The sequence below is a fragment of the Branchiostoma floridae genome, chromosome 16, assembly GCF_000003815.2.
Source record: "Branchiostoma floridae strain S238N-H82 chromosome 16, Bfl_VNyyK, whole genome shotgun sequence".
Classification (NCBI taxonomy): Eukaryota; Metazoa; Chordata; class Leptocardii; order Amphioxiformes; family Branchiostomatidae; genus Branchiostoma; species Branchiostoma floridae.
The window spans coordinates 1907593-1930623 of record NC_049994.1 but is presented as its reverse complement, the minus strand read 5'-3'; the positions used below and the strand labels follow the sequence as shown (position 1 = coordinate 1930623).

General features: G+C 42.1%; 2 protein-coding genes across 2 annotated transcripts in view; both read right to left on the bottom strand.

Moving 5' to 3' along the window:
* Nucleotides 1-14100, bottom strand: part of LOC118403437 (SCO-spondin-like) — a 28416-nt gene extending 14316 nt beyond the window's left edge. Inside the window, exons 1-18 of the mRNA XM_035802152.1 lie at nt 14040-14100; nt 13381-13479; nt 12780-12944; nt 10162-10285; nt 9621-9723; nt 8755-8857; nt 8029-8142; nt 7840-7998; nt 7165-7247; nt 6681-6800; nt 5958-6117; nt 4638-4768; nt 3981-4090; nt 3219-3357; nt 2463-2632; nt 1730-1856; nt 771-875; nt 102-239 (exon numbers count right to left, since the gene is read on the bottom strand). Of these exons, the coding sequence (XP_035658045.1) occupies nt 102-239; nt 771-875; nt 1730-1856; nt 2463-2632; nt 3219-3357; nt 3981-4090; nt 4638-4768; nt 5958-6117; nt 6681-6800; nt 7165-7247; nt 7840-7998; nt 8029-8142; nt 8755-8857; nt 9621-9723; nt 10162-10285; nt 12780-12944; nt 13381-13479; nt 14040-14100 (2211 nt within the window). The remainder of the gene's footprint in view (nt 1-101; nt 240-770; nt 876-1729; nt 1857-2462; nt 2633-3218; nt 3358-3980; nt 4091-4637; nt 4769-5957; nt 6118-6680; nt 6801-7164; nt 7248-7839; nt 7999-8028; nt 8143-8754; nt 8858-9620; nt 9724-10161; nt 10286-12779; nt 12945-13380; nt 13480-14039) is intronic.
* On the bottom strand, nt 14072-21330 carry LOC118432696 (SCO-spondin-like). The gene is made up of 5 exons (XM_035844306.1): nt 21203-21330; nt 16924-17020; nt 16035-16140; nt 15271-15329; nt 14072-14380 (listed from the first exon to the last, which is right to left on the bottom strand). The coding sequence occupies exons 2-5, from the start codon at nt 17010-17012 to the stop codon at nt 14317-14319; spliced, it is 318 nt and encodes a 105-aa protein (XP_035700199.1). The 5' UTR covers nt 17013-17020; nt 21203-21330; the 3' UTR covers nt 14072-14316.
* Nucleotides 21331-23031: the final 1701 nt, after the last annotated feature.

Below are 23031 nucleotides of genomic sequence, written 5' to 3'. Positions count from 1 at the left end.
CAGACTCTGACTAGTGCAGTTTTTCAGGTCACTAGTGGGTTGCGTGCTCTCTTCATACAAAACTCAGATTAATCTGAAGTAAATAATTAGTAAAACGTTACCTCAGCGTGACAGCTACTGAAGATCTCATTGTTAAGGAAGCTGCACTTTTCTGAGGCGTACAGGAAGTTTTGTGAGTAGGTCACACAGGGGTTGAAGTTCTCCTGCGACTGGTCCACATCCGTACACTCAAACTTCATCTGTAGGGAGAGATATAATAGTTTTCTTAAGCTGCAGAAGAATGTTGCATTGGATCAGGAGGTTATTGGTTCAACTCCTGCAATAAATGTCATCTATTTCACAAAAAGAAAGGAATTTTCTCAAATCTGAACATCTCAATATTCAAATATTGTCTGCAGGAAGGCATCTGTATCATCTATAATTGCTTCAAAGCAAATGTTTAAATGTTATATTCTCCACACACAAATGTTCAAGCAATTCTATAGCAGCCTAACTTAACCTAATGGAAATTCTACAAACAAAGACTCTAGTCCCAAACCTGTGTAGTGTGTTTTCTCAAAAGAGCATTTAAATACCAAGGGGGTCCGTTTGCAAAAATTCAAGGTAATAAAAAGAAGTCATCTCGTTCTTCAGTCTTAAATGATAACATCCACAATTGGCCTTCTTGCTGTGCTCATCGTCCTGTATTTATGCCAAAAGTATTCATGTTAATCATAAAGTAAAAGTCTAATATAGGGAATGCAGGGGTAGGTTCTGCAAAATCTACTGACCTTGAACTTGTTGGCGAATGCCGTTAGGGATGTTTCAACGTCCCCTTCTCTTGTGGAATACTCGTCCTCTTGGTTCCAGTTAAATGTGCCACACAGTCCACGAACCTTGTCAGAAAGAAGAACCAAACGCGTTTAGTAAATGTCATTTCATTTGTTCAGTTCAAGAAACCTCCATTACCATGTAGACGTAGACACTTGTTTACAGTTACCCAGAAAATTTACAGGAGAAGCACAGTCATGGCAAACAAACAGTTCAAACATAAATATTCTACTGTAATGTCATACTATAACTAAATTTATTTGGATGCTTAGTAAACCCAGTTTCTGTTATATGTCAGGGCAGAGACTGCATTTTTGTTGACAGAGACTCTGACCAAGATCCCTACCAAAAGAGATCGGAGTCTCTGTGACAAAAGTCTGATTAGTATCTCTACCGGTAGAATCGCTGATTCTACCAGCTGCAGATCACAGTCTCTACCATGTCACACATATAGAGAGACACAGAAACAGACAGAGAGAGGGGGACAGTGAGGAGGTGAGATTTTCCTAGGCCAGATCATTTCAATACTTCTCGAGCAAGAGGAAAAACAACAGGTCAGCTAAAGGACTCATTTGCATTAATTGTGTCTTAGCCTTGCTATCCTTTGGAATCCAAATTGTCTTCAGTCTGAATTGTGACTTACAACATTTCTATTGGACATCTGAAATTGGCTTCATTCATAGTTAGAGTATAAAAGACCTGTTTCTTCCAGATCATTTCAGTGTCACTGACGAAGGATAGTGGATTCTATCCGAAACGTCTGACCATTTCTGAAACCATATCCAGTCAAAAAAACTAATTTTTGGCGTTTCTCAGCAAGAGTCTTCAGTTAGTAAATATACCTGGAATCTGAGAGTCAATTAGCTGTAATCTAGGTTATGTTTCATGTATGGTAATTGACTTATTGTACGAAAGTCACCTTGTTTGAGTAGACAGGATCCAGAGTGATGTAAGCACGCAGGGCATTGTCCCACAGGATGGTCACACCGAACCCCTGCACCATGGTGAACATGGACGAGGCTCTCTTCACGTACAGGTCCTGACTCCTGCAATGGGACACAACACATTTGTGTTCAATATCAAAAGACTGAACACAAAGCATTGGACTCCGTTGTTCCCTATCTTGCAAGGGTTGGACGTTGTGAGAAGTCATTTGGGTCTTATAGCTGTTCTCCATCCACCTCTGTCAAAGGGGTTGGCTTTTTGCAAGTCCAGTTTTCTAATATCCTCATTGATGTGGAACGTCCACGTGGGTTCTGGCCCACTACAGACAAGTTCATGACCTTTCTTGGCCAGTTGTCATGGGTCATTCTTTGCACGTGGCCATACCATGTGAGTCGGTTGTAGCGCAAGATGCTATGGAGGCTATATGTAAACCTATCCTACATCTTATAGAAATCTGTTCAGATGACATTCTTTCTGACAGTCTTCTGGAGCATAACCCATCTGATTATGGCATTGTTGCACCTACATCGTATCTAGCCTTCTCAAGTCTTCTGTAGACATTGCCCAAGTCTCTGAGGCCTACAACATATCACTTATGACACAGGAACAATAAACATGTCCTGCAGACTGAAAACCCTACCTACTGGTCCTGCTAGCACCTCAGGGGATACAGAACGTATCGTGCTGTATTATCTATATTGCATTACCTGTATGGTAGAGTGGTGTCGATGCCGTTGACCGTGACCTCCTGGTTCCTCTTGAGTTTGACAGTGGACAGGTACATGGTGATGGTGATGGACTTGGCACAGGTGACCGCGCCCCCACTGCCGCACACCTCCGTCTCCACGGAGATCGACAGCTTATTGTCAATATAGTCCTGTACAAAAACAAATGAATGTGATTTCGATGGGGAACCAAGGAAACCATTCTTGATTTATTTCTAAGTTTAATAGTTAAAAGATATGATCTGAGAAAGGTCCCTGCATGGAATAAAGTGCCAGTCTTTTGCATTATGAATTGAAAAGTTACCTTTAAGTTATTCTATTCTCTTCTATTCTGGCTCTACAGTATCATAATTGTACAAAATCATTTGATTCCATGGTTACTGTAATATGTATGTATGTATGTACTAATTATACAATGTATACAATGTAACTCTTGCAAGTAGATTGAATTGACACAGTCAAATTCAAACTTTCAACTTCCTAGCCTTACAGCAGCAACAAAATATGCATTCAAACCTGTACAAGTGACCACACTTTACATGATTAAGGACCGCTTGTCAAAGCAAAGGTGACCTCTTTTGGGTGGTCCCTTAATAATAATTTCCTTTTAACACAATCCTGCCTGTTGTGACCACCACAAAGACCATATTTTATAGTTCCCTTGGACCATCTTCTTAGCAGGTTTGACTGCATCATGAAGAGATTATCATCCAATTTGAAAGACAAAAGGAAAATTACCTCGACCAGCGTATATTCACACACGCCCTGGAAGGTGAAGTACTTATTGTCGAAGGTGATGAAGTGAGGATCCCCCAGGATATGGCAGGTGGAGGCACACCTGTCCTCAGTACAGGTCCACAGGCCCATGTTACATACACTGGAGGGGAGGGGTAAATATGTTACATACAGTGTAAATTTGTTACACACACTGGAGGTTAGATTGTAAATATGTTACATACACTTAGGTTAGGTATAAATATGTTACACACACTGGAGGCAAGATATAACGCTTAAGTTCAACTTTATCCGCAGGGTAACCTACATGTATATTCGTTGTGTTTACCGAAAAAGTATCAAGGGGTATCAAGTCAACGGACCGAGTTTTAAAGTTGTAATATGTTCAAACTATATGCTCAAAACATCTGTCGACTTGATACCCCTAAATACCTGTTTTTTAAAAGCAACGGATATAGGTTACTCTGTGAACAAAGGTGAACTAGCTACCATGTAGCATTAAGTACAAGTATCCTACACAAACTGGAGGGTTATAAAATGTTTCACACACTGGAGGGTAGGCTTGTATTATGTTATACACACTGGAGGGTAGGTACAAATATGTTACATGCACTGGGAAGGTTTAAATATGTTACACACACTGGAAGCTAGGTACAAAATAATATAACTTATATGCACTGGGAAGGTCTTAAAATATGTTCCCCACACTAGAGGAGTAAAAGGTTACACTCACGAATGCAACATCGATCATGTAATAAGACCTACCAGGTGTTGCATCTTTGCTTGATTGTTTCGCCAGATTCGTAGCGCGTACGGCGATGGTAGCACGGGCACGACTCCGCCTGCACACACTCCCCATCATCCAGGTACGTCCCCTAAAGGTCAAACAACAATCAAGGTCAACGAACTTGGACAACTTTTTGTTTTCACTACATGTACATGTAAACACTATACATTTCTCTACATTGATATACAGAGGATTATTTTGTGAAGGAAGTAACCATGGCTTAACATGTTAAGTTATCGTGTAATACAGGAAGACCTATCATATGACATACCTTAAATTTAAGACTGATTTTGTACTGATCTTAAATGATTATAAAGATAATTGCATTCCAAATATTCTATATAATCTTTAATTCATTCCTTATCTATTTGATAAATAGCAATGGTAGCGCTGATTTGATGGACATTGTGTAGTAATGTTGTGGCTGCTGTTACAAAATACGCAACCTGTAGTCAGTCAGTCACACAGCTATCATACACATAATGAATTAAAAGCTTCTCAAAATCTTTGAAATCTTATGAAATAAAAGAATATGGATCTCCCACATTTTTTTCTGACATCTGACCATTGAAAAACGTAAACATCACAGACTGTTGTCTGAGTACAGTAAAAGTAATATATAGAGAAGTTTGTACCGTTGGACATTCACATCCCGGGATGCAGTCCCCAGAGCAGTACGGCTCCTGTTGGAAGTTCAGGGTCGCACAAGTCGAAGGGCATAGCGAGCCGCATTCCACGTAAACCTTTCCATTGGGACATTCCTTTTCTGAAAGTAGAAAATAATTCATTCTGTCAGTGCTAGAGAATTGAAATTCAAAGGCGGTATAACCCGTCGTGTGCAAACATGTGCGAACATGTACAGGGTTAGCCCTTGACAATAGCCTACTGCTAGTTGGGCAGCCCTGGCTGTTTGTAAACAGCTGAACAAATAAATAAAAAATAAATAAAAGAACAAAAGAAAAGATAGCAGATAGATTAGGCTGTCCCAGCTTGAAATTTTGTTCCGAACTCTTGTTAATTTCCATTGCTAAATGTGTCATTTCAAGCTTATGAAGGTATCTTTTCATCCATTTCATGTCATGAAGTTCAGATAAAATTTCTTTGGCTGGGCTGGGTGAAACTTTCTTCAGTCCCAATAAGCAAATGTCCATTCCAAAACAGAGGAATGGGACTTACATATTTGTACATTAGAACTCACCTTTTGTGCACTCATACAATGTGCATTGCCTTTCTTTTAAAAAAACAGACAAGAACGAGACCCGGTATACAAACACACTAACAGCAAGTGACTACAAAACCTCTATTTCGAGATACGGCGATGAAGGTTGTGCATCCAGGTAATAAGATATGCCAAAAGGCAGTTACTCAAGCAACTGGATATGATTTGGCAATGATCACTGGCAGACGTTTTAACTAGCATCCACTAGTTTTCATCAGTGACACTGATTCAGAAGTGATCTGGAAGAAACTGGTCGTTTATACCCTAACTATGAATGAAGACAACTCTAGATGTCCAATAGGAAACGTTTATAGTTGTCTTCAGCCTGAAGTTGTCTTCCTATTGGACATCTAAAGTTGTCTTCATTCATAGTTAGGGTATAAAAGATCAGTTCTTCCAGATCACTTCAGTGTCACTGACAAAAACTAGAGGATGCTAGTTGAAATGTTTGACCGTTTCCAAATCATATCCAGTTGCTTGAGTAACTGCTTTTAGGCATACTCTCTTTTGACTGTGTTTGCAGGGGGTCGTAGTAGACTGAGAAAAACTTGATGAAGTGTGTTAGGAAGGACATGAAGGTGTGCGGTCTAACAGCGGTCAACCCACTGGACAGAGCCGCATGGGGGCGTGGTGTGAAGACTAGCCAACTGTTGCCTACCCCTGCGTCAGGGATTCCAGCAGCAATATAATCAAACAACGGAGAAGAGAGTTTTGAGTTACATATTAACAAACAGACCGCATAGTCCAGGTCCTCTCCAGTTGAAGACAATGCCTTGCTGTGCACACTGGCGTGAGTAGGTGGTCAGGGCGGAGCACAGCGCCACCTCGCGGTCATCCTCGTTCTCCCACGTACAGTAGGAGTACATACAGTCCTCATAAAACTGCTGGGGGTCCAACTGAAGGGGTGCAAACAAATAATTCATCTTTACGTTATCAGTCAACCTTTATTAATCCTTGGTAACATGTACAATGCAATGTAACTGGTGCAATGGCCTAGTGGGTAGAGTGTTCGCCTTGCATGCGGAAGGTCATGAGTTCGATCCCCAGCCAAGTCATACCAAAGACTTTAGAAATAGTACAGCTGCTTTCTCTGCTTAGCACTCAGCATTCGGGAAAGAGTATGGAAGTTGTTCAACACACAGCACTACCAGTGGACTAGCCCCCTGCTGTAGTGATTGTGTTGCGTGGCCCAAGGGCTACTGAAACGGAGATGGGCGCCATCCTATGCACCATCAGGCACGGGAAGTACTTTAACTTTAACTAACTAACATGTACTTAGTCAAACCAAATTTTGTCATGTCACATTGCCATGGCGCCAGTATGCCAGTACAGGTCATTTCAACTTGATAAGGATCAGAGGACTGATCGAAAGCTTGTTGGTAAGCACTTTATTTTGTGTACGGATATATGGTTCAGTCTTAAATCTGTAACATAAACAAACGAACAAGTGTCCACTCACCACACCGTTGCAGCTGTCGAAGGGTGTCTGCATGAGTTTACCACAGGCCAGCTGGGCAGCCTGTTCCCTGTCACTGTGCTGAACACATGTGTGGGGGAGGGCCGCGCTGTCTGGGCAGTGCTGTAACAACAACAACAAACAAATAAACAAGTAAATAAAACATGTGAAGGAAAACAAACAAACCAGCCTACATCACATGACTTTTTCTCAGTGGTTATCCTGTTGACAGCTGCTCATCAACACTCGTCACAATATCCTGTTCTTTTCCTTGATGTAAAATGTCATCCTTCCTGCATTTGCATTAAGTACATTTTCATACCAGGTACTGTACAATGACACACCAGACAAAACTACAAGATGTACATAATCATTTTAATTGACTTAAAGCATTGCCCTTGTATTACAACATGTCAAGTACATCTAGGGCATATCTGGCAATGAAACTCCTTCCCTCCTGTGAACTATAAAATGGTTCCCCCCTTACCTCTCCAATCTCTGGTATCTTCCAGCTGTTCCCAAAGATGGCAGGATACACTGCGATTTCATTGTTGATCATTTTGAAGTCATCTGCCAGAAAAAGGTACAATCATTCAATACCAGAGTTGCAAAATGAGGATTGACAATTTTCAAAATGTTGTATGACATAACTATTTTATAAACATTTAATAAGTGGAACCTGAGGCATTGAAAAGTACAGTAAGGATATTGGACACCTTACTTTACGTTAAGCAAAAAGTACTAAGTCTTTTAATCAGTTCAGATAAGTTTTTTTGAACATTGTGAGACCAGCAAGCCCACAGTATTGTAATCTCCTCTAAATACATATGCTTGAATTGTGTATCTATGCTATTTTTATTATTTATATTGTGACTTAATATGATGTTGTCGTATATATGTTCTGTGTGCCATTTAGATGACATGATTTTTAGAAAACAAGGACTACCTGAAAAAGGCAGGAGTTACACATGTCACTGAGTGTACTTTAACCTGGCCAAATAAATAAAGTAAAGCGTAGAATACATAGTATATAGCACATGTAGGTACACTTATAATGAATTTAGAATTACACAGCATCTAATACATGACTTTGTATTTTACATTGCAGTTAAAAAGTCAAGAGGCTATATAAGGGGTTGGTGATTTCAGCCATCCAACTTACCATCAGGGTTGTAGTTATAGACCCCACACAGACCCCTGGTCTTGCCCAGGTACTCTGCCATGACAGTCATGTACACGGTGGACTCTGTGTCCCATTTCACACGGACTCCGAGACTGGCCTCCAGGAACACATAGTCTCCCAGGACCTTCAAACTCACACCTGGAGAAACAGTCACATCTTAGTTACTACCATCATAACAGTCATGTACACACTCAGTGTCTGCTGTGTCTGTGTCCCATTTCACACAGACTCCGAGACTGGCCTCCAGGAACACATAGTCTCCCAGGACCTTCAAACTCACACCTGGAGAAACATAGTATTACACATCTTAGTAGAGAGCCAGCCGGAAAACTCTTGTTCTGGGCACCTGTTTTCTGTAAAAAAACATGTTGGTCACCCAAGGCTAACTTTGAAGAAACTGATCTGCAGGGCCTGGAACTTTTCACAGCGATGGAAGACAGACTGTCCTGGAAGACAAACTTAACTTGCTGCACCTCAGAGGATGATTAATGATGATGACGATCTTAGTATTACCAAAAACACTTTGAAGGTTGCAGTGATTTATCGTCGCAGATTTTGCAGTGACCTACTCACAGTGAACTCTATTCTGTGGTTAGCTTGAAACTACCGTAAAAGTTTTTGGTCTGTTCCCCTTGTCTAAGCACAGCATGTTTGTCAACTATACAATGGTACAGTATTATGATGTGTGGAGGCAACTGTTCAGACCATCTCCAACACCCTTGCCGAGTTGCTACTACAGCTCTATGTGGATTCAAACTGAGCAAAGGCGCCAATGTTTCCATTACTGTTGCAGTATCTGACTTTAGTGCTACCACAAACACAGCACTGACAGATCTCCTAGACTATCTAACAAAACACATTTAAGAGACATTGACGCAGCTACATTGTACCAACCGTTTCTGGAGAAGGGTTCGACCAGGTTGATCTGTTCTCCGTTAAACACGATGCTGTGTCCGGCCGCGTGGACTGTCGTGGAGCCCAGCTTCATCTCTAGAACCTGATAATGTATGAAATGACTCAAATTTTAGCAAGGTCACATGATGGTCTGTGTTGGTAATGTGGTCATAAGTGCCATATAACCATGTAAACCTTGGACCTAAAAGAGGATGAATGTAGACTGAAGGTGGGCTTACTTGTGTCAGATGGGGAGTTACTCACGGAGTAAGTCCACCTCAAAAACACTCACTGTCAGGTGTTAGTTTTGGTGGACTATTATCCAGAGTATTAGTCCTTAATACCAATTTAGGCAGTAAGTCCATCTTAAGTCCTCCCTGAGTAAGTCCATTTTCAGACAATTGGACTTACTGTAGGTAAAAGGGGACTATGGTCCATGGTAAGTTGTTGACTTCATAAGTCCAAGGTTTACGATGCCCCCGTCCTTGCAACACAGGTTTTCAATCTGATCAATTTATTGAATGTACCTGAGTGTGCTTGTATATGAATAAATAGTGTAATGCTAGATAACCTTTATTCTTGGGGTAACCTATATCCGTTGTACCTAAAAACAGGATATTTAGGGATATCACGTAGATGGACGGTGGTTTCAAATTGTTTTTTTGTCAATATAATGCAGTTTGAGACCATGGTCAGTCGACTTGATATCCCAAAATATCCTGGTGTTAAATACAACAGATAAAGGTTACCCCGCGAATAAAGGTGAACTAGCCTTATATTTGTATGATTACTTTATGATTATTACATGATGTTCAATACACCAGAGTGTCCTGATGCAGTTCTGAAGAGTAAGAAACCGAGCGAACCTTGTGGCAGCTGGCTGCTGAGTCACAGTCCACGTCGCGTACGGTCACGGAGAACGTGTTGTCAACGTCCATCGCCAGCATGTACGCACAATCACCTGTGAAGCTGGGAAAAGAGAGGTTCTTAGTTCAGACAGGTGTCAGTCTTTGGAAAAGGCATTTTTCATGAATTTCCTTCAAAAATAGGGTGCAGTTAGGGCATAGGCCATTAAGCAAGCAGTCCTAATAACAGCATGCTTCTATTCATCTATTTATCTACTTTGAACCTGCAAGACAGAGCTGCTTAGGAGAGCAGTGTGAAGACAGTTACGCAGGCACATGTGTATCAGGGACCCCAGGCAGTAGCATCAAATAATGGATACTACAACTACTATTTTGGATAAGAATGTTTCTGACTTCAGATAAAGAAATGCTGTTCTGGACCCTTTTCATATCACCTGTAGCCTTGAAATAGTATCAGCTCCACTGATTAAGAGTTAAAAAGAAATAGAAATAGTGTGATAAATGAAGGTAGACTGAGGTGCATAAATTTTCTCAGTTGTACCTGAAGTGGCGCCCATCGAAGGTGCGGAAGTGGAAGCGTCCCCAGGTGAGGCAGGTGGCGTAGCTGTGTACGGAGTGGCTGTCTGCAGCTGCAAACCCCGTGGACAGGGCATTGTTGATGTCATCTGGGGGGGGGGGCAAATCTGTTAGCGTATAGTATTACTGTGAATGCAGAAATGTTCGCGGTGGTTTTATGTTCGTGGTTTTCGCGGGGACCACTTCACCACGAATTTAAAACCACTGCAAACATTTTTCTCTATAATTATAGTATGACACTGCAGTCTATGGCACTACCGCAAACTTAAAACCACCGAAACACTCGCTAATGCGAAAGTAAATCCTCGCAAACTTAAAAGCATACAAATTTTACAGTTACTGTAGTAGACATGAAACTTAAACTAGCCCACGACACTGGTGGCATTCTCACCATCAATACTCTGGCACTAAAATATCTTGTATTACTCAACCTTGACAACATACAAACATGTAGTCTTTATTCCCAGTTGCTCAAGTTGTGCAAAACAATTGGGGGCACACACATTACATGTACATGTTTACAACCAGTCTTTGCAGCCATGCTTCATCAAAGAAAACCTTCATGTTACTCTAAAGTTAAGGCTGTTTTGAACTTAACTACAGAATAGCCTACTGTAGTATGGAAACATATTTTGGTAAATTTGTCTATGAATAAATGGATTTATTGCTAAGGTTCATCTTCAATAATGTTTGAGCTGTCTTACTATGAATAAAACGCATATATGAGGTTGAGCCGGAGATACTCTGGGCTTGAGCCATGTTCCATTTCCTGTCAGACCTTTGGATACAACTGCTACTACTACTTTCTGGGACCTTTTGGTCACCACTAAAGTTTAAACAAAAACCTGGAATTCTAACTGCCGAACCATAAGTGTGGACAGACCAGTGACAAACACGCTAACAGCAAGTGACGACAAAACTTTAAAAATTTGTTTCACGGAGGTAACAACTGGTGGTCATTGATTTGATACTAACAAACTTTTACAGCATGATACAATGGAAAGATCTTCCATCTGCAAAGATGGAAGAATGCCTACTACACAATGGACCATTCTTTATACAGAACTGTACTAAGGCAAGGCAGCTGTTGGTACGATCTATACAATCAATGTGAAGATGTTGCCTGATACAACAGCTGGATTCTGTCATCTCCTGCTTGTCAATTATCTCTTTGTGCTCCTCCTTCCTGTCTTTTGATAACCTCATTGTTCAAAATATCAGAAAGGAAGAATGGAAAATTGATTTATTCTGAGAGTACAAACTGTCTTGAGTAACCGCTGGTACGGATGGATCTAACAACTTTATCTTCTTTCTTCTCAGATTTTTTAAAAAGGTAAGAACATGTCAAACCTGAATTTCTGCTGCAGTACTATAAAAATCCACTAGAAGCCACAGTCTAACACGCTCGTACCCAGCGCCGCGAAGAAGCCATAGCTTTAGATTGTGGGCTCAACCAATACACAAATAAAACTATATGGAATCCACATCTGTCATTTTGTTTTGTTTTATGTTTGTCTCAATTACCTTAGCAAATCGTAAGTTGTGTGACCATTCTGTGCGTCTCTATACAACGTGAGACTATACCCCAGTTAGCTAGCGTTTTCTACAGTTACCGAGGTGAAAACAAGACGAAAGTTTACTATTTCGGGGGTAAAATGTTGCCACAATGGTGATACGTTATATCAAAGGGAACTTTAAAATGTACCTAATTTGGTGGAGCTGCGAGAGTGTTAGATTACCCCTCTAGATTGCCGAGAGGGGAGTTATGTCACGGAAGGGAGTTTGCTACGGTAGCGAGTTTGGCCTTCTCCGCCAGTAGCTCTCCTTCCCAGGTTTATATCGCTTCCCCCAGCATGCTTTGCGCGGAAAAGATACGCTCGTACCCAGGTTACCCAGGACACAAAGACTTGGTAAACACGAAAAGGCGCCCCGCTATGCTCAGTGGGCCCGGGGCGTGGATCTAATTAAAGGACGCTGTGGAGGAGCGTGACAGTCTAACATGCCCTTCCTAAATGCTCACCTAACAAGCCTGTTTTCGGGTTAATGACCCCAACCCGAAAAGGGTCCGTAACTGTCAAGCCAGTCGCTAGGAACGTAATTTAGTCAGGCTTCTCATGTACCATATACATCACCTATAGACATACTATCGTGTAGTGATGACACGAAAGAAGAAGATCCTAAAATACCCGTCCATAATTTCCCCGAGTTATGCTTTACAAGTTACAGACCCAAATAAAAACAAGGTATTGTAATCTTCTTGGCAAAAGTAATAAAAAATAAATAAAATAAAAATTAAAAGCTGATATGAAAAAGCTGTAGTGTTATAGTGGCCTTATGTCTTGAACACCAGAGGGTATCTGAAGGGTGTAACCTCTCAGATTATTGATGCTGCATTGAATAGATCTCTTCAGAATCATATTTTCTAACGTAGTGGAATTAGGGTTACCAGTAAGCTAATGAGAACTGAATCAGATATAATGTTGTCAATCTTCTGGTTCTGATTGTGTGTAGATCTTCTAAGTAAACATCGTTTTTCTTCAAATTTGCGAGCCACCAAATTGAATTGTGCAGGTTCAGCCTTACCAATGTTGCTGATAGCCTGCGGACACAACGAACAGCGACTGTCGTCTCCCCACGACATGGCGTCCGCCTGCGTACAGCACACCTCGTACGATGTGGAGTAACCTGAGAACGCTGCAGAGCTGCAGTAGACATCAGTGTAGCATGTACCGATGCCACTGGTGTCACCTGAGGAGGAAAAACAGTAGCAAATAAAAAAACAAGAATCTGATGTACCTCCATGAAATTATGTAGAGTTTTTGTGAATTTCAAAGAGACATCACAAACGTTTATGATTCTTCCCTTAATCAATCCTAGCTATCTCCTTTCTTATTTGTTAGGGACAGCTGACAAGCTGACAATGGATCAAGGTTGTCTCCTGCTTTAAATTCTTTTCCGTCCCACTCGTTTGGGAGCCTATATTGTTGAATTTTAGGGGGGTAATATTTTTTCCGTCCCAACAAGCAAAGTTCCATCCTGGGACAGACGGACTGTCTAAGGTCCTAGTGACAGCCCTGCAATGGATGTACCCCACTACTTTCAAGTAGGGGGTGTCAGTGTGTGATGCTGCAGTGCCTGAAAATACGGTTAGGGGGGTCACCAGAGGAAGAGAAGAGTGACTGACCTCCCCACTCGCACTTGAGCCCATAGTACCCAGGTGGACAGGTGCAGGTGTCGGGGCCGCTGCACACACCGCCATGCTGACAGGTGTAGGTACAGATAGCTGGGGAGGAAAGAACATTTGTTTGTTTGTTTGTTTGTTTATATGTTTGTGTGCAATTGCATAAGAAAATAATAAAACAAAGAGATGTAACGTTAGTTCACCTTTATCCGCAGGGTAACCTATATTTGTTGTGTTTATCCACACAGTATTAATTTAAGGGATATCAAGTTGACAGACAGTGGTGTCATGCTGTAATAAGATCCAACTACTGCAATTTGAAACTATCATCCGTCAACTTGATACCCCTAAATATCCGTTATTTCAAAGCAATGGATATAGGTAACCCCGCATATAAAGGTGAACTAGTACTAGCCCTAATTTATTTTCTCTTGTTTGTACAATAATTAAGTTGTTAAAAGTTATTCAATTATAGCTTTTGCACAAGAAAGATAAGGTTAATAGTTCACTACTTTCCTTTATTCATAATTAGTTCAATTTGTTTGGTTGTGCACATAATTCTTCTAAATTCTTCTGATTCTTGTAAAAACTTTTTCCATCTGCAACAGTGCAAGTTGGTCCTAGAATGTATTTCGAGCCCTGTATAATGTAAGTTGACTCACGCTGATCGCAGGCTAGGCCCTCCCAACCCTCACAGCATCCCTGGTGAGTCTCCTCCACCATGATGGTCTGTGTCACCGCAGGTCTGCAACAGGAACATGTCTTTACTAACCTGACCACTAACCCATTAACATAACTCATTAACTCATATCAACTAACATCACAGCATCCCTGGTGAGTCTCCTCCACCATGACGGTCTGTGTCACCGCAGGTCTGCAACAGGAACATGTCTTTACTAACCTGACCACTAACCCATTAACATAACTCATTAACTCATATCAACTAACATCACAGCATCCCTGGTGAGTCTCCTCCACCATGATGGTCTGTGTCACCGCAGGTCTGCAACAGGAACATGTCTTTACTAACCTGACCACTAATTCATTATCATGTCAACTGACTTTGAACTCAATTGTCTTAAAAACTTTTTTATCTGGAGGAGGGGGTTGTGGCTGGAGGAGGGGTTGTGGCTGGAGGAGGGGGTTGTGACTGGAGGGGGGGTTGTGGCTGGTGGGGGGGGTTGTGGCTGGAGGAGGGGTTGTGGCTGGAGGAGGGGGTTGTGACTGGAGGGGGGGTTGTGGCTGGAGGACTGGGGTCTGTACGGGGAAGGGGTTGTGACTGGAGGAGGGGGTTGTGATGGGTCTGTACGGGGAAGGGGGTTGTGGCTGGAGATGGGGGTTGTGACAGGGGTCTGTACGGGGAAGGGGTTGTGACGGGTCTGTACGGGGAAGGGGGTTGTGGCTGGAGGAGGGGGTTGTGACAGGGGTCTGTACGGGGAAGGGGGATGTGGCTGGAGGAGGGGTGTGTGACTGGGGTCTGTATGGGGAATGGGTTGCATGTGGCTGAAGGAGGGGTGTGTGACTGGGGTTTGTATGGGGAAGGGGGTCTCTATGGGGAAGGGGGTTGTGTCTAGAGGAGGGGGTAGTGACCAGGGTCTGTTTTGGGAAGGGGGATGTGGCTGGAGGAGGGGGTTGTGACTGGGGTCTGTCTGGGGGAGGGGTTGTGTATGGGGGTGTGCAGGAAATGGGGTTACCAGGTCTATGCAGGTAGAGGGGTTATGAATGGAGGAGGGGGTTGTGACCGGTGTCTGTATAGTGTGTGCTATCTCAGTACAATGTTACATAATAACAGCCCAATTCCGCCAGGAGGCGCAAGTGCAAGCCAATGTTTTGTCTATCATCTCTATGTGTGTCCAAAACGAAACTACAAGAATTCCCCACTATTTTACTTACTTGTAGTAGACGCAGATTGAGGAGTCTGGATCGGACGATTCGGGGTCCAGTTGCCATCCCTGTGCAGTGGTAAAATACACGTTTTAATAGTGGAGAAAAGTGCGGCGGAAGTCAGGATCAAGACACATTGGCAAACACGCGATGATCGCGACTTCTGCAGTTTGGAGAGTTAGGGTAGGAAGTGGGTCATTCCATTCGATGGACGGGGGTGAAGTCCTCGTGGTCAGGTCTCTGGGGAGAACATAAGGGACTGACCAGTAGATGTTAGTCAGGGGGCGAGGTCGAGGACTGACCAATAGACGTACTAGTAGCACTTCCGGAATAGAGATTGATGAAAGTGCCGGGGTACGGAATTGAGGACAGACCAGTAGATGTAAGTCCGGGGGACAAGACTGCATGGGGACTGACCAGTAGATGAAAGTACCCGGGACGAGATTGGGGACTGTCACCAGTGGCAGTGGATATAATTTGTCATGGACGAGATTGGGGTTTGACCAGGACACAAGATTTAGAAATGACCAATAGATGAAAGCCCCGGGGGACGGAATTGGGGACTGACCAGTAGATGCAAGTCTGGGGATGCAGAGTTAACACTAAATTGAAAGACAACATTGAGGGGGAAATACTGGTTGGAAAGTTAGATACAGAGGGTGAACATGTGATTCATACAAGAATATTGAAGTATTTTCTGTTGACTTTTAGTGAATGACGTTTAACAGTGCAATGTCGGACTTAAAACCTAAGTAAGTACGTCAATGCGTCACCTCCAGCATCAGCGTCACGACGTCGCTGCAGGGCGCGGTGGTGTTCTCCCGTGGGGTGATCTCCTCTTCCTGAGGTACCGTCACTGTCACGTCACAGAAGTGGGGTCTACGAACGGAAAGGACATTCAAACATTTTAAGAATCTATAATTCTAACTCACACACACACTCTCAGTTTTCTTTTCTTTACCATGATAACTTTAAGGAGGTCTTCGTCCGGACCGATGTCCGTCTTTTGACAAAACACATAATGATACATATTAAAGTTTAAACTAAGATACGCCCAAAAGCAGTTACTCAAGAAACTGGATATGATTTTGGAAACGGACAGGCGTTTCAGACAGCCATCCGGAGTCTTTCGTCAGTCACTGGCGTATCTTTTTTCCTGGATGTATAACCTTCATCGATATGGACACAAGTTTAAACTAACATCCCCAAAAAATCCATTCCAATTCCACCTTTTGCCAGTTTTTGCCTTAACGGAACGGACTGAAGCAAACCCGATGCGATGATGCGAGCGGGCGAATAAAAAACAATTTGCCCCCCCCCCCCCAAAAAAAGTTGCCTTCATTATGAAAATTAGTGGCCCTAAATGTTTAAGAAATACGGGTGATCACACATTTTCTTCTTTGACTTTGGAATTGAGTCTTTGGCATTCAACGACATAAGCATGCATTTTCAGATATCTTTTTGCAATTCACAGCACATATTTGCTCATCATGCATGCAGCTGACTAAGTTGTAAGATTTACTAAGTGTATGTTCAAAAACTTTTGGGAAGAAACGGACGGAACAAGGATGCCATCCATATGATCAAATCAACATGGCCCTATCAGTAGTAAGAAAGAAAGCGGTATCCACGATAAGAAGAAATGAAAGCCATGACACTTACTCGGCGTTTACATCTTGGGTCAGCAGGGTCTGTCCTAAAGCAACGGCCACGAGAAACGCCGCTGCAGTCGGGATGGATGGCGCCGGCATGGCCCAACCTGAACACGAGCAAACAATGAATGAATGAATGAAGGAATGAATGAAGGAAAGAAAGGACATGAATGAATGAATGATGGATGACTGAATGATGGATAAATGAACGAATGAATGAATACTATCAATGAATGAATAAACAAGAGCTATCTAACACCCCGAAGTCGTGACCATAGCTTGTTCAGAACGCGAGATATCAAAACCGGAAGTTCCGCTGCAGTACCAAAGGAAGCCGCTAGGGGATCTAGTCATTTCCGACTTTCGTCACCCCCGCCAACACACCCTTTATAAAACCGATCCATCCAGCCGTTCTTGAGTTATCTTGTTGATAGACAGACATACACACACACAAACGTTAGTGAAAATATACCCTCCATGAATAGATGAAAAGTATGAAGCATAGCTAGAAAAAATCTTGAATTGTCTAAATTGCTTGAATACGTGCCCGCCAAATTAGATGCTTTTAGACAGATCTGCACAATTCACCTGATTTTTCTAGCTTTGCCGCTGTACTACTGTAGGAATATGGGCGGAATGGTGGATTGACATGGTGTATGTTAATCGTTTTATCCGTTATGATACTCTTTTTATCAAAGCCCTTAGGAACGCAGATATGAGTCGGGACATGACTTGCAAGTTGAAAATGTCTGTACCTGTGTACTAGATTTATATGCTTAACAACTTTTGTCTATCTAATACTCTACAGTATATGCGGGATATATCAATAGATCATGATAAAGCCTGATCACCGTCAATGTAAAATTTTAATTAATCCTTTTGTTGGAGGAATTTCAGTCAACGAGGACACGTTCGTCGCAGGTCGTCGAAAGACTTTGATCGGACTTTCCAAGCCAGCCTTTTGTGTAACAGGTTTGTACGACACATTTACGACTATACTAAGAATGTCTTCAGTTTGCAATCGTACGACGACCGTACGACAAATGACGTGAGAACTACAAATTTGCCCTTCACTGGACAGCTTTTAAGTCTGTACGAAAAATATAGGACTAAATTACCAAAGTGTAAAAAAGATGAAGCGATGTCAGAGTCACAATGGGCGAAAAACCTTCATTACTATATAGTATAGATATGAAAGAATGTGGAAAACTCTTCAACACTCACACCCCTCTAATGCAAACATAACAGTTCTAGTTTTCCTATGGGAAATCAACAATACGAACACCTGTTTCAGTACTTCATTGTCTTTCGTCCCCCGAGTTCGATATTCTAACAGTTTCTACGGGTCAACATCTGTAGTCTGGAATCCAGCCTCGTTGCTACCCCGGACTAGTAGATACATTTTAGCCTCTACCAGGCCTTTCTATCGGGGCATGGATCGTAGAATTCGGTACAATTCGGAGAGTCAGTATGCGGAAAGGTGGTATCTCACAGCACCGATGCGGCACTGCGGGGTTCGTTCTCTACGGCATTGTTGTGTTATTTTCGCCATTTTTTATAATTCAGATATTGCGTAATACTTAAAAGTATGACTTAGAATACAACAAAATACACAAAACGTAAGAAAATTCGTTCTTTATCTCTGAGATTCGTTGAGTATATTGCGAAACCCCAGCGACGCATCGGTGACGCAAGTGCAGTAAGATACCACCTTTAGGTCTCAAACTGTACTTTTCAGGCGGGCTAAGTGCCATGCCAAGTTATCATTTGTCACGTCCAGAACACGGTGGTTGCGCTGCGACCTGAACGTGATTTGTGAAACCATCGTCTTCATGTTTGGAATATCATAAAAAATGCGTAAGCATGACTAAAAGACAACATCACACAGAGCGTAAAGAGGTTCGTTTTATCTGTGTGATTCGTCGCTGCGAGGGCCACCACCCGAGTGAGATGGAGGCCTAACTACAAAAACGTCATCATAACCCGGCCTATCTCCGTCAAAACGTAGCCTGGAGTCCAGCCTTGTTAGCTTTGTTCGAGTAGCGACCTTCGGGAGCGGAACAAAGCTAACAAGGCTGGACTCCAGACTATAAAAACGTGGGAAGGAGACATAAAAATCGTGTAGTTTTTGAATATGTTCCTCAGAAGAACATAACAAATTGATAAACACGCAGCCACTCTCTCATTGGTGGAACCGCTAATTGTAATGGACAGTCAGTATCGGTCTATTCAATCTTTCCCCACGTATATATGCATACACACACACACATACATAACGCGAGAATAGAACATTAGATACATGGCACTGGACAAATATGTTCTAATGCTCTATAGCTCAAAGGACAACAATAGCATTTTCCAATCGTTAAATCTGTTGGCTTATCTCAATGCATTGATGATGATCTCCAAGCCTGGAGGATGATTAGCTAAACGGGTACAGCTGTCATGTATTGGCGATAAAAGATTATTGAACCATTCATACAGCCTAGTAACGGTTTAAACGGATCGTTTGCATTATTATGTAGGCGTCGATCCATTCAAGGAATTGATTTTTTGGATAGCCGTGCCCCTTGTGTAGGGATGTCCCTGTAGCCCAAGTGGTAGCAGCCCCAGAGTTGAGTTACTGGTTCAAAGTAGTTAGTTTTTAAGTTTTTAAGGGGGGGGGGGGGCTGCCGAGCAGTTCACGGGCTGGATTTTTTTGGCACTTTTGGGCATGGTCGCCACGTGGATTCGTGGGACAACTTGCGGCTCCAGGAAGATTTTTTGGGCCCAGCCGAGTTTAAATAGGGCGTACAATGAACCTGGGACCCGGTTATGCTTAGGTCACATTTCCAAACCGGGGCCAGCTTTCGGGAGCGAATAGAAGGGTATAAAGCCTTAAAAATCAACAAAATGTCAAAGAGATTAATGGGCATGATTTCTGCATATTTCAAGGTATACATTTTAATTTTTCTTTTCTTAAAACATCCCGGCCGGGCCCCGGTTTGGAAATGTGACTTAAGCCTAACATATAGACGCCGTATGCCAAAAATAATGAGAACACCAAGAGGTATACCGCTGTATCTTGCAGTTCACCAGGACAAATTTGTGGCTTCGAAGCCCGGCCGGGGCTTCAACCCGTGCAAATATGACTACGCCTTTATGCTTAGGTTCCATTTCTGAAACGGGGCACGGGAATGCTTGCGGAAACGAAAAATAAAAGTGTTTATTTAGGAATATATACAAATTATGGTCCTGACTAATTTTTTTTACGTTCTGTGTGTTTTATTGGCGTTCTTATCATACTTTTCGTTTCGGAAAGTTGCCAGGCTGGGCCCCAGGTTGGGAATTGGCACCTAGGCCTAAATGCCACGGGAAACACATTTCCAGTCCGGGGAAGGCCATCTCGATTAGGGCTGTTCGGGGAGGTGTCTAGAGCACGTTAACAGGGTAAGAGTTGAAATATACCTGCTACAGAGACTTAGAAGGAGACAATTGCCGGCCTACATGGTGAACAACAATGTCTCTGCCCTTTCTAGTGGTAACGTATCAGTTTTGTACAAGTTGCGTAAGTACGGACTGTGAGTTTTGGGAAGGGCCCCTACTCTTTTCGATAAAGCTTGGGATGGGAAACATCCTAGTTCAGTTCAGACACGAGTATCAAAGACTGTGTAGTCACAGGTTTCAGAGGGTTTTATATAAAAGACTGCTTGTCAGGGTCTAACTCAAGGGGGTCTACGTTTAAATTTTCTTGAGGGCATATGCACATTGACTCTTGAGACCAGGAGCTGCCTTAGTGTCAACCGTGGAAACAGTCTAGCATCCAGGCTAAGAAACTGGACGAAACTCCGGATTCTTGAACCTTTGGCTATATGTGTTAAGAGAAAAAACTCACCAAATTTCAAAAGGTTTTCTAAAACCATGTGTAATTAAAGTTAAGTTGTTTGTCTGGTCTTCCCAAACACGGACCGGAGTCATTGGCGGAGACTGGCTGATAAACTACAATCGCCTAAAATGTGCTGTTTACTTTGTATACTGCAGTGCCTAGTGGCACATAGGTGAGCAAGTTTCTCTGCTGTTTCTGTAACAGGGCATATTTTTACAGGGAGGGGTTGTTAGCCCTTCCCTTTTCACATACACGAGGCATCTACTCGAACAAGGGACCCCAATTTTACGTTCCTTCCGAAAGACGGTGCAGCCCCTACCGAGACGCCCGGCGAAAGGAACCCAGAGCTACACCGCGAGGCCGCTACCAGGTGAACCAGAAGGACGTCTAAAATGCTACGAAAATTGACTTTCAACAAACTTACCTTGTCTATTGATAAATGTTCTCACTACTCTCGAGTTGACACCGTTGATGGATTTAAACTTGTTCAAAGTAATAACTATACACTGTTAGTCTTGTCGTCTTCTCGAAGGGCTTGGTACGTCTTCAAGTCTTCTTGAAGGCACTAGTGCCCTTCTCCGACCGTCCCTGTCTCGCTGGCCCTTTTATACCGTACCCTCCAAGATGACGTCTAGCGTCTTTTGTTCCCGAAGTTGTTGACGAGAAGAAAACTTTTGTTCCCTGCACCAGTTGTGCCCGGTGGGACAGAAAGACGAACATTTGACGCTTCACTGATTCGACGATGATTTCTAAAGCACGGTAACACATGGCGACACTGAAAGGAACATCCTATCGACGTTTTTCCTTCATTTTGCTGATTTTCTGTTATTCATACTTTGTGTAATGGGATTGATTTTTTTATGTAAAGGTATTTTGCAACATCCTGTATCTTTCTATGACTTTTGTACTCGCAATGTGTATGATATGATGTGACAATTATCTAAAGTTTGCTGATGGAATATTTCTGAGAAATCGAGAACAACATCATATATATCATATATACATCCAGGCAAAAAGGAAACATTATAATAAAGACTTAAGGTTATGAACATAGCATCTATATACTAGACATACAGCTCTTCACTATGTATTCTTTTCATATTGTATAGCATAGAACGCGTGTATTTTTTTTACCAGATTTGTACTAAGTTGTCTGATGTAATGCTTTGACAAACCTTGTACAGTGTGTCTTTATTTCAACATTGTATATCCTATAATCTACACGTACTACATTACATTAATGTTACTAAATATATAGCCAGTTATATACAATTTACATTACTTGCCTTACATTTTACCGGTGACAATTGTTGTGTGGTAACTTTGGCTTGGCATGACTATACATTTCTAAGAAAACAAATCCTGTTTTTAAGCGATTTTTTTGATAGCGATGACACTTCTTCTTTGATAAACATGTTTTGAGATGGGGTTGTGTAATTCTAGATATCCACTGGTCTACGGAACTGCTAACCTAACAAAAAGGGCCGCGAACGGTTTGGCTTATGCCCCTACTGCTTGGGCTACATCCTTGCGAGGAAAAAATGGAGTAGAAAACTATAAACGAATAATGTTATTCGAAAACGTTTTTCCTTTTCTTGCGATGTTCAAGAGAGCAGGCTTAATTTTTGAAATTTTGAATTGTTTGAACATGCGGAAGAAAAAAAGGTAGCGTAAATTACATGGTCACGTAAATTACATCATCCTTACAACGGCGAAATCTGATAAAGGTCTTCTCGAATAGTCGATGAATTTGCGTCATCGGAGATTGCAAAAAAGTTATATTACATGGATCTTTTATAACAAATATGAATAATTTAGCTTCTCTATCACGTAAGCCGTTAATCCTGGGAAACTTCGTTTTTTTCTAAGCAGCTTCGATCAAAAAAGTGTTTAGAAATGATACTTTTCGGGTTCAAAATAAAAACTTCACTACATGCTCTACCGGAAAAATGAGACAGGCGATACCAATACGTGTGTCGGAAAAAAGCAAAAAACGGCTAATTTGCACACTAAATATCTGACTTTATGAAGCATCACTTGAGCTATCTACATACCAAAAATCACGACGATCCGTTAATCCCTTCTTGAGTTATTCCGTTTCAAAGTTTGACACTATCTGGCCCCTGCAGTTCCAAAACAAGCCACAAGGGGGCCGAAACCTATATCACTTAGTCCCAAGGGCTAACTACTGGGCTAGTATCTACCACTCAAAAATCATGACGACAGCATGTTTAGAACCCAGAAGTTCCACTG